At 46.0% G+C, this 11,978-nt stretch overlaps 1 protein-coding gene across 1 annotated transcript in view; it reads right to left on the reverse strand.

Moving 5' to 3' along the window:
* The window catches only part of DIS3L2 (DIS3 like 3'-5' exoribonuclease 2), a 418,510-nt gene that overhangs the window by 385,298 nt on the left and 21,234 nt on the right, over positions 1–11,978 (reverse strand). Inside the window, exon 4 of the mRNA XM_007943808.1 lies at positions 6,381–6,482. Coding sequence (XP_007941999.1) covers positions 6,381–6,482 — 102 coding nt within the window. The remainder of the gene's footprint in view (positions 1–6,380; positions 6,483–11,978) is intronic.

Consider the following 11,978-nt stretch of genomic DNA (forward strand, 5'->3'; position numbering starts at 1 on the left):
GTAAATTTTGGTCAATGACATGAGACAAAGTATATGTGAACTGCTGTATGAAAAGTGAATTTACTCTGTAAATCTTCACCCAAATCCTAATAAAAAAAAGACAGGAAAGGAAGAAAAGACCAAAACGAATGTCAGAAGAGACTCTAAAATTTGCTGAATTTTAGTCACTAAAGTGAATGCAGGAAATGATGAAATAAAAGAGCTGAACAGAAGATTTCAAGGGCAGCTTGAAAAGTAAAGTATTACATAATGAACTGTGCAAAGACCTGGAATAAGAAAACCAAAAGGGAAAAACACACTCAGCATTTCTCACACTGAAAGAACTGAAGAAAAAATTCAAGCCTCAAGTTGCAATAATGAAGGATTCTATGGGCAAATTATTAAACAATGCAGGAAGCAGCAAAAGAAGATGGAAGGAATAGATAGTCACTGTACCAAAAAGAACTGGTTGATTTTCAATCATTTCAGGAGGTAGCATATGATCAAGAACCAATGGTAGCGAAGGAAGAAGTCTGAGCTACACTGAAGAAACTGGGGAAAAATAAGACTCCAGGAACTGATGGAATACCCATTGAGATGTTTCAACAAGCAGAAACAATCCTAAAGGCACTCGCTGGTTTATGCCAAGAAATTCAGTAGACAGCTACCTGGTCAACCAACTAAAGAGATCCATATTTATGGTCATTCCAAAAAAGGTGATCCAAAGAATGTGGAAATTATTGAACGATGTCATTGGTATCACATACAAGTGGAATTCTGCTGAAGATAATTCAAAAACAACTGTAGTAATATATCGACAGGGAAACACCAGAAATCTAAGCTGGATTCAGAAGACAATGGAGGACGAAGGGTATCACTACTCATGTCAGATGGGTCATGGCTGAAAGCAAAGAACACCCGAAAGATGTTTACAGGTGTTTTACTATGTAAAGGCATTCGACTTTGGGGATCATAGCAAAGAATGAGAATTCCAGAACACTTAATTATACTCATGAGGAACCAAGAGGCAGTCATTCAGACAAAATAAAGGGATACTGGTTTAAAATCTGAAAAGGTGTGTGTCAGGGTTGTATCCTTTCATCATACTTATTCAATCTGTATGCTGAGCAAATAATCTGAGAAGCTGGATATATGAAGAAGAACGCAGCATCAGAATTGGAGGAAGACTCATTAAGAACCTGCAACAGTCAGACAACACAGCCTTGCTTGCTGAAAGTGAAGAAGACTTAAAGCACTTACTGAAGAAGATCAAAGATTACATCCTTCAGTAAGGATTAAACCTCAATAAAAGGAAAATAAAAATCCTCACAACAGGACCAATAAGTAACATCTTGATAAACAGAGAAAAGACTGAAGCTGTCAAGGATTTCATTTTACTTGGGTCCACAATCAACATCCACAAAAGCAGCAGTCAAGAAATCAAATGACATATTGCACCGGGCAAATCTTCTGCAAAAGACCTCTTTATAAAGTATTTAAGAGCAAAGACGTTACTTTAAAGACTAAGGTACACCTGACCCAAGCCATGGTATCTTCAATAGCTTCCTATGTATTTAAGAGCTAGAGTGTGAATAAGGAATATTGCAGAAGAACTCACACTTCACGTGTGTGTGTTTGAGAGAGAGAGAGAGAGAGAGAGAGGAGAGTGATTTGGGAGAAGAACTGATACTTTTGAAGTGTCATGTTGGCGAAGAATATTGAATGTACCACAGACTGCTAAAGGAGCTCTAGCAACACAGTGCCTAGGGTATCTGATTGCTAACCAGAAGGTTGGTGGTTCAAATCCACCAGCCACTCTGCGGAAGTAAGACTGGACAATCTACTTCCGTAAAGATCTACCACCTCGGAAACCCAATGAGGGTCGCTATGAGTCAGAATCGACTCGATGGCAGAGGGTTTGGTTTTTGTTTCATGGACTGCTAAAATAACGAACAAATCTGTCTTGGGGGAAGTACAGGCAGAATGCCCTTTAGAAGTAAGAACAGCCAGACTTCGTCTCTCATACTTTGGTCATGTTATTAGAAGGGACCAGTCCCTGGAGAAGGGTAGCACGCTGGGTAAAGTAGAGAGTCAGGAAAAAAGGGGAAGGCCCTCAACGAGACGGAGTGACACAGTGGCTGCCACACAGGCGCAAGCACCACAACGATTATGAGGATGGTGCAGGACCGGGCAGTGTTTCTGCTGCAAACAGGGTCACTATGAGCTGGGACCGACTGGACAGCACTAACGACGACAAGCATACAGAAGTACAGTACATTGTGGTGTGTTGGCCTTCTGTCCTGCAACTTGGCTAAACTCACTTACTAGTTCAAGTAGCTTTTATTAAAATATTCCTTAGGATTCTATATAGAAGATGATACAGTGCGAGAATAAAGACAGTTTTATTTCCTCCTTTACAACCTGGGGAATTACCTCAATGGCAGTGAGTTTGGTTTGTTTTTTTGGTTTTTTTTTGGTTTTACAATCTGAGTGCTTTTTATGTGTGTTACCTTATTTTACTGCTAGAATCTCTACTATAATGAATAGAAGTGATGACAGTAGACATCCTTACCTCATTCTAAACATCAAAGGCAAAGCATCCTGTCTTCCACCATTACACATCGTGGAAGCTCTAAGTGCCTCCTGGGTATTCATTACCAGGTTGAAGGCATCCCCTTCCACTCCTACATTACTGAGAATGTTTATTGTGAATGGCTGTACGATTTAGTCAAGTGTTTTTCTTCATCTATTAAAATAATCATATGGTTTTAATTTTTAGTCTGTTAATATGATAAACTACATTGGCTGATGTTCAAATATTAACACAACCTTGCAGCCTGAAATCAGCCCCACTTGCTCATGTTGTTTTACCCTTTTTAAATATTGCTGGTTCCACTTGCTAGCATTCTGTTGAGGACTTTTTCCTCTGTGTTCATCAAGACCAGATGCCTTTTGGGGGGCATTGAGTATAAGGGCAGTGCTGGCCTCACAGAATGACGTGGGAAAGGTTTCCACCTCTTCCACTTTCTGAAAGTGTCTGTGTAGAATCAGTATCATTTCTTCCTTGAATATTTGGTAGAATTCACCAATAAGTGAAGCCATCTAGCCTACATATATTCTTGACATCTCCACTAAAATATCTAAAATGAAACTAAAACTTAACATGGCACACAGAACTAATAATTTTCCCACCAAAACATGCTCTTCCCATTACTCCTTGCTTTAATGAATGGCATCATACTCACCCCTTTTCCTGAAGCTAAAAATTTAGCCATTGTCCTAGATTCCCCTCTTTCATTCATACTACTCCACAAACACTTCTTCAAGTTCTATCAGCTGTCCTTTCAAAATATATCCTGACTTCTCTCCATCTTTAAGGAGCTCTGATAGCACAGTACCTAAGGCATCTGACTGCTAACCAGAAGGTTGATGGTTCAAACCCACCAGTCATTCCTTGGAAAAGAAGACTGGGCAATCTACTTCCGTGAAGATTTAGCACCTCAGAAACCCAACGGGGGCCACTATGAGTCGGAATCGACTCAACAGCAAGAGGTTTGTTTTCTCCATCTTTATTGCCATGACCCAGCCCAAGCCTCCTGACTGGTGATCCCAACTGCACAGCTGCCCTCACTACAGTCCATTCTCCAAACAGCAGCCAGGGTGATTTTTTTTTTTAAGCCTAAATTAGATCATTACACTTCCTGGCTTAAAAACTTTCAATAGCATCCCATCACACTTAGAGTGAAATCAAACTCATGACCATCCCCTACGAGATCCCACACGCTCTGGTCCCATCTTCCTCTCCAAAGTCATCTTCTAGCATTCTCCATCACTCCCCTGCTACTGCCACGCACACTGGCACTCTCCATCACTCCCCTGCTACTGCCACGCACACATTCCAAGTTCACTTCCGCCTTCGGGCTCATGTTCCTTCTGCCTGGGGCCGTATGTCTACATCTTCTTACAGCTGAGTCCTAATCATTAGGTCTTCTGCTCAAATGCCATACTCTTTAAGAGACCTTCCTTCTCCATTCTTCCTAGAACAACCCTTAAGCCTTTTCAATCTCTACTCTCAGAACATTAACATGGTGTGATGTTATCGATTTACTTGTCTGTTCCTTTATTGTTGGCCTTCTTTCCTGATAGGAAGGTCCCTGGGAGCAGGCCCTCAAACATGTGTTAACTGAAGAAAGCAAGGACACCTAAGCATCAAATGACAACAACTGAGAATAAATTTTGCATTTTTCCAATAAGTCTTTAACATTAAGGAATTATCAGGTTAACTTTCAGATATCTATAAAATATATTAGTAAAGAGCCATATGAATTACCTTAAATGCTCACATAAAGAAGCTAAATTCTGAAAGTATAGAGTCAACAGGTTCCAAAGTATGAGGAAGATATCAAACACATGAACAAACAAACAAAAATCCAAGGCTTAAGGAAGGTAGAAAGGAAGTTCTAGTCAGGAAAATAATGAAAACATGTTCTGCAGACAAAACTGATCTCTACAATTAAGTCTGTGGTAATTTATTACATAGCAATAGAACACTAATACAGGCATTTGCTCAAATTAAACTTTCTCAGTGAAATGTTTCCTGACCAACTATTGAATTTTCAACTTCACAGCACCCCCCCACCTCAGCCATTCGTGGACTCATTCCCTGCTTTTTCTCCACAGCACTAACCATTCTCCAACTCACCGTAGATTTTCCTAATTTGTTTATTGTCTACTGCCCTCTGCCATCAGAATTTATGTGCGTTCTTACATAAGAACAACAGAGTCTTACATAAGACAACAGAGTGTTGTCTGTTTTGTTTGCTGTCATATATGCACCTAGAATAGTGCCTGGCACATAGTAGATGCTCAGTAAACAATTGTTGAATAAATAAATATTGATAAAGCCCATGTAGGCCCAAGGATTTGGCTCGAATAGCGGAGGCTTGCAGTCATTTGCAGCTGATAACCCTGTATGTGTCTGCTGCTGGCAGGCAGCTTCCCTTCTGAGCTGCAGTCATTGGTGACTGGCCTTGCTGGGGACCAAGGCTGCACCCACAAAGCTAAGTGGACTAGGCCTCTCCTGTCTAACCCAGGATATGCTATGCCAGTCCCCACCCCTGCCTCCACCTTCCAAAGTCCTGAAGCCCTACGTCACAGCCAGGAGCACTGATAACTGGGCAACTGTAGGCGGAAAGACCCACAGAGCTTCAGGAGAGGCTGAACCAAGGGCGGCTGGGGATTCTGCCCCTGGGCCATGAGCCCAGCAGCTCTGCAATCAGCGGCCCCAGGTCTGCAGGGAAGAGGCCAGTATGGACGAGCCTCCACCACCTGAGTCGAGAAAGGAGCTCACGGGAAGCTGCCCCTCCACTGTATCCCAGGCTCTCTGTGCTCTGTGCAAACTCAGGGTCCGGTCTGATTAAAGGCCTGTAAGACAGTGGCTATAGGGAATACCTGGTAACTGGCCTTCATAACACTGTTTAGGGACCACAGCTGATCCTCCAAGCACCCTCCAAGTAACTTCAAAGTCTTCTCACAATTAATAGCAAAGGAGCTCCCGGGGTACATCATTTACAACCAAAACAAGGTTCATCTGGCCCTTGACCTCTTCTGCCAATTCTTACCTGCTTAACTAGCTCCAGTGACCCAGGAATTCACCACATCAGATGTCCCCACGTGGCAACTCAAAGACACCGTGAGCATGAACCACTCCAACACCTAACCCTGATTGTTGTTTAAGACAACTGAAACCGCATCTTCTTTTGAAAATCACAAATATAAACGGAGACAGAAACCCAGAATTTTCTCATGTTAAAAATATTTTCTCCAGCCACCACACTCCTATTTATAAAAAACACAGTCTGTTTTTGTCTGCCAAGGGAATGCTCATCACCAACTGCACCCTACAGAGCTAAACATGTGCTGTGAACTTTCACCCAAACTACAATACAAATAAATTAATTAATTAAAATTAAAAAAAAAAACCCATAAGACACATGCTGCCTGGGTTTTCAAGGACAGGTGGCAGAAAGTGTGGAGATTGCCACCGCTCCATGGCTTTGTCCTTCTGGTTCTGCTGGTGGCAGAAGATGCAGGAAAATAGAACAAACCACATTTGAATGTGCCTGGCACACTCTTTTTCCACCCCAAAGATCACCAGAGCAAGGCATGTGACAGGCAAGGCAGATGGCAGGGACAGAGCAGGGAGAACAACCCAACTGTCTACCCAGCAGACACCTCTGAGTCCCAGGCATTCAATGGCCTGCTTCTGAGATGACACACAATTACAAGTGTACCACAGGCCTCAGGAGCCCCAGAGTGGCTCACTATGCAATGCTCACTGATGTGCCATGGAAGAAAGAGGCCATGGGAAGTGTGCAATTCAGAAAAGACCATTCACTCACCTTCCACTGCTCCTCGGGCAGCACCTTCACCACCACCACATCCCCGTTCAAGGCTCGATTACGAGCCACAACACCATCAATAAAAATGTCTCGATCACCATCCTGCATAGGAGAGAGAAATAAACACTGGTGAGTTCACCAAGGCTTGGACACTAGAATTACTCCCTTGGCTTAAAATACGTAACTCTACAACCTGTCCACTGTAGTACCAGGACGCAGTCCCAAACACAGTGACAGGGATGCAAGCTCCTGGAAGGAACAGGCCTGGTGAACAGGGACGAGCACCCAAAAGCCAGCAGCGAAATGATAGCAAATCACCAAATAAGCGGAGGATTTGCTTCAGGCAAAGCGAGGGAAGCACCGAAACCACATACTTTCTTTCATAAGTGAAACGACAAAGAAGAAAATTTATCCATTGGTAAGCCTTTCTTAAAAAAAGTAAACAGATAAAACGACACATGATGGTACCTCTTCTACCTTAAATGAGTTTTGTTTTTTTTAAAAGTACTAAAAGAGGGTAAAAATGATGTTTTACCAGAGAACCGAGAAAGAACAAACAATAACAACATATAATCCCCTCAAGAAACCACCCGAGGGCAGGAAGACCCTCTGGCTCTAGGTTTTAGGCTCTTTAGAAGGCCACCAGCAAAATGGTACTCCCCCCGGGAAAAGGCGAGAGAGAACAACTGGTTGCTTTTATGGCGACCTACGGAGACGACAAGGAAGGGAAGGAAAGGGCCCTATGTAAGATCCAGAAAACGTTGTCCCACTCTACCCCTCGCACGGACCAGGAGCACAGTGAAGTGAGGCCCACAGACGACCCGGGCCTCGGTTCCACGACCAGAAGCTGCCCCCTTTGACGAGTGCAGCTCCTCGGTATCACCCCAGAATAAACAGTGAAATGTCCTCGGGAATTAAGTGAATCTGTCAGCCTGCTACCAAGCACTGTAAACACAAAGCAGCTCTCACTCATCACCGCTGAGTCAGAGCGACTCACAGCAACCCCTCCCTCGGGTTTCCGAGGCCGTGTCACTACGGAAGTAGACTGCCCGATCTTCCTCTCAAGGAGTGGCTGGTGGGTTTGAACCGCCAGCCTTCTGGTTAGCAGTCAAATACTTTAGGTACTCCACCACCAGAGCACCCACAAAGCAGCTAGGTACTGAAAAATATACACCAACCCTTAAGATCTGAGTTTCAGACTTGTTGCTCTTAGTCCTCTCCTTTACACGACGATTTACCAGAACGACCGACCATGTGCTGAGGTGATGATGTCTAAGTGGAGACTAGGAAGCACCTCCAGCATCGGGAGCACTCTGGTGGGGAGGAGGTCTGGGTCTGGAGGAGCCGGCATCCCACGTGCAGAGGTCAGTTTGGAAACAACACGTAAGAACTGGACCAGGAAGGAGGCACCAGAAAGATCAGGGACAAAGAAGGAAAACCGAGTCATCAGACTGACTTCAGTGAGAGAGGGAGCGTGAGGACTGCCAAGTCCAACCAGAAAGAAGGCCGACAGCCACCTACTGTCCCTTAGTATCAGCTTATCCTTCACTATCAATTTCTAAACTGCCTCCTAAGCAAGTTACTTTGCAAAATCACTTAAACGGAAAAAAAAAATATTAAATGAAAAGCATTCTTCCATCAGTCATGTTTCATGACAAAATTATTTTTTTTTTAAATGCTTCCTCAACAAACACACAAACCTATATTCTTATGTTTTCATCCTTCTAAAAATTTATACCCTGTGCTCCTTCTCAGGGGTAAGGGAGAAGTGAAATGTTGATTTTTCTTAAAGGAAGAGACAGCAAAAGTTCGGAAGGCCACCACTCAAAGTTCTCTAATAAAGACACCTGGGTAGGTGGGATTAGCTCTCAACCCACTGACGGTTATTACAGTGGTGCCCCCTGAGCCACAGCTTTGCTTTCTGCACCATCAGCTACCCACAGGTCTGAAAATGTGGGTCCAAAAACGTGAAACGAGTAACTGAAGAAATCTCAGGTCCACAAGCCACCCAGGACGTCAATCACCCCTTTGTCTAGGGTATTCACACTATACAAACCACCTGTCCATTGGTTACAGTTGTTAATCTCTTACTTTTCCTAATTTATACATTAAACCTCATCATAGGTATGTAGGTACAGGACAAAACACAGTCTATCTAGTGTTGGATATTAACCATGGTTTCAAGCATCTGCTGGAGGTCCTGGAATGTATCCCCCATAGACGAGGAGGGCCTACCATATAATGAAACGTTTAAGTTAAAATTAGCATTCCAAGTTCACCAGGCCCTAAAAAAAAAAAAAAAATTGGAATTTGAGTTGCTCAGCATTTTTTCTAGTTTCCAGTTACAAACCATTAGAGATCTTTTAGAACAGTCTTTCTGTTCCGTTTCCAATCTAGCCGTGAGCGGCAGCTGCAGCAGGCACACTCGGCCAAACCTGACTCCACCCTGTCCCTGAGCAGCAGCTACCGTGTTAGCCACAAAGACAGAACGAATACACTGACCCCACGACCAGCTTCTCAGAGCAATCAGGAGGTGGTGACAAGGACAGTGAGTGACCTCAGCGTGGCACTCAGTGTCCACAGTGGCCGCCTCCTGCCCTGTGTAAAGGCGTGCAACCGCTCTGATTTCCCAGGAATGACAGGGAGCTGTCTGGAGGTCATCCTAACCCATCACCGTGTGTCAAAGCACTGGCAATGAAACGCCTTCTTTATGAATAAGAAGCTACAAGCACCCCCAGGCAGCTCAGAGGTTCCAAATGATAAGATGTTGGTACCCATCTCAAGGAAGCAGGGCCAAGCTGAACCTACCCATCTCAAGGAAGCAGGGCTAAGCTGAACCACTGACAACATGCAAAAACACTGTGTCTGTGGATGCTGCATCACTACCAAGCTCTTCCTTGATTCATTCAGAAGCCTGCATCTACTGCATAATCTCTAGCTTTAGAGGCATCAACTTTGGAACAGCTCAAAGTTGCAAGTTTGGGTCACCACTCTCAACTACTCTTTCAAGGCCAAAGAGTTCAGCTCTTCATGTGGAAGTCAGAAACCCTGCTCCCCATCAGAAAGAACAGGAAAGTGACAATGGACGATGAACCACCTTAGAGGAAATACACAAGGAGCCTGGGATAGTCTAACTACTTGGGGGTAGCGAGAGAGAGGCCAAACCAAGTACGCCACAACGGTCAGAGCCTCCTCCAAGACGAGCAACTCCCTGTGGACCAGAAATAAATTCCACAGCTGTGCAAAGGGAGCCTCCCACAAGAAGATGCACAAAGAAGTTACAGAGCTTCTTAAAGAAAAACAAACTCACTGCCACCGAGTCGATTCCAGCTCACGGTGACCTCATGCCTGTGCAAGGAGAACTGCACTGAGTTAAGAGCAGAAGACTGCCCAGCCTTGCTTCTGCAGCGCTGCCGGGTAGATCTGAACCATCAACCTTCCAATTAGTAATTTAATATAAGCTGTCTGTGCTACCTAGAGACCTTACAGAGCTTCTTCTACCAACCGAATTCTGAATGGCAACAGCGCTTTGTCTAATAACCATGTTTTTCCATTTGGTTCACTTTCTCCTCTTTACCCTGTCCCTAAATAGGATACTGGTAGTATAGTGCCTAAGGCATTTCACTGCTAACCAGAAGGCTGCTGGTTCAAACCCACCAGCCACTCCTTGGAAGGAAGGTTGGGCAATCTACTTCCATAGTGATACTGCCTCAGAAATCCAAGGAGGGGTCACTATGAGTTGGGGCCTACTCGACGGCACATAACAACAACAATAACAATATCAATTTAGCTTGTTTGCTTTAAAGTCCCACCATTTTATTCTAACTCTGTATTTCACTTTTACTGAGAACCAGGAGACTGGCAGGTACACATACAAGTGGCTTACCCCATGTATGTTGGGTTTGTCATAATAAATTAAAATCTACTTTCTATAAGTAGCATTATAATGAACCTAAGACAAGTGTTCCCCAAAACAAAGTATTATTTTATAATTGATAATGAAGTCACTTTCTTAGCCTGTTGATTTATGTAGATATTTTAATACAGTAAAAGGCATTATATAAACTCACAATAACTTTAGAATCAGTAAGAGCAAATCTAAGTAACGTAATCAAATCTCCATTTTGGTCTGTCCAAAAACTTTGGAATTTTAGTTGTGGGGAACATTAGACACTCTTTAATCCATATCCTCATTTTACATCTGGTCCAATTTCTCCTCTTGACCCATCCTCTAAATAGGATAAAAGGGTTCTCCATAGCAACTCCTCTCTGAATAGAAATTCTAACTCCTGTTGTCAGAGCAGGGGCTACCTCTGCTTTCCTCTCAATTCCTGTCTCTATTCTCTTTACCTAAGCAGCGTACAGGGAGCCCCGATGACACAACAGTTAAGCTGCTAATGAAAAGGGCAGCAAGTGGAACCCACTAGCAGCTCCATGGGAGAAAGATACCACAGAAGAGAAGCAGCTGGAAGAAGGACGAAAGCAGAAAGAATGGGGCGGGGGGGGGGGGCAGGGGAACCTCCTAAAAGAGCTGTTACACTGGTCAAGGACTGTAACACTGAAGACAACGAGGCCCGCAAGGGGTCCAATGGCAGAGCTGGTGACAAGAGATGGCAAGGAGCCTGTTCTCAGGGGGCCAAGGGGAGCCTGTTCTCAGGGGGCCAAGGGGAGCCTGCCCTCAGAAGGCCGAGGGGAGCCTGTCCTGTCCTCAGGGGGCCGAGGGAAGCGTGTCCTCAGGGGGCCGAGGGGAGCCTGCCCTGTCCTCAGGGGGCTGAGCGGAGCCTGTCCTCAGGGGGCCGAGGGGAGCCTTTTCTTAAGGGACCGAGTGGAGCCTGCCCTGTCCTCAGGGGGCCGAGCGGAGCCTGTCCTCAGGGGGCCAAGGGAAGCGTGTCCTCAGGGAACCGAGGGGAGCCTGTCCTCAGGGGGCGAGCTGAGCCTGTCCTCAGGGAACAGAGGGGAGCCTGTCCTGTCCTCAGGGGGCCAAGCGGAGCCTGTCCTCAGGGGGCCAAGCGGAGCCTGTCCTCAGGGAACAGAGGGGAGCCTGTCCTGTCCTCAGGGGGCCAAGCGGAGCCTGTCCTCAGGGGGCCGAGGGGAGCCTGTCCTCAGGGGGCCGAGGGGAGCCTGTCCTCAGGGGGCCAAGCGGAGCCTGTCCTCAGGGGGCCGAGGGGAGCCTGTCCTCAGGGGGCCGAGGGGAGCCTTTTCTTAAGGGAGCGAGTGGAGCCTGCCCTGTCCTCAGGGGGCCGAGCGGAGCCTGTCCTCAGGGGGCAAGCTGAGCCTGTCCTTAGGGAACCGAGGGGAGCCTGTCCTCAGGGGGCCGAGGGGAGCCTGTCCTCAGGGGGCCGAGGGGAGCCTGCCCTCAGAAGGCCGAGGGGAGCCTGTCCTCAGGGGGCCGGGGGAGCCTGTCCTCAGGGGGCCGAGGGGAGCCTGTCCTCAGGGGGCCGAGGGGAGCCTGTCCTCAGGGGACTGAGCGGAGCCTGTCCTCAGGGAACCGAGAGGAGCCTGTCCTCAGGGAACAGAGGGGAGCCTGTCCTCAGGGGGCCAAGCGGAGCCTGTCCTCAGGGGGCCGAGGGGAGCCTGTCCTCAGGGGACTGAGCGGAG

This window comes from Orycteropus afer, unplaced genomic scaffold (assembly GCF_000298275.1).
Source record: "Orycteropus afer afer isolate SDZICR_OR568_19922 unplaced genomic scaffold, OryAfe1.0 scaffold00006, whole genome shotgun sequence".
Lineage (NCBI taxonomy): Eukaryota > Metazoa > Chordata > Mammalia > Tubulidentata > Orycteropodidae > Orycteropus > Orycteropus afer.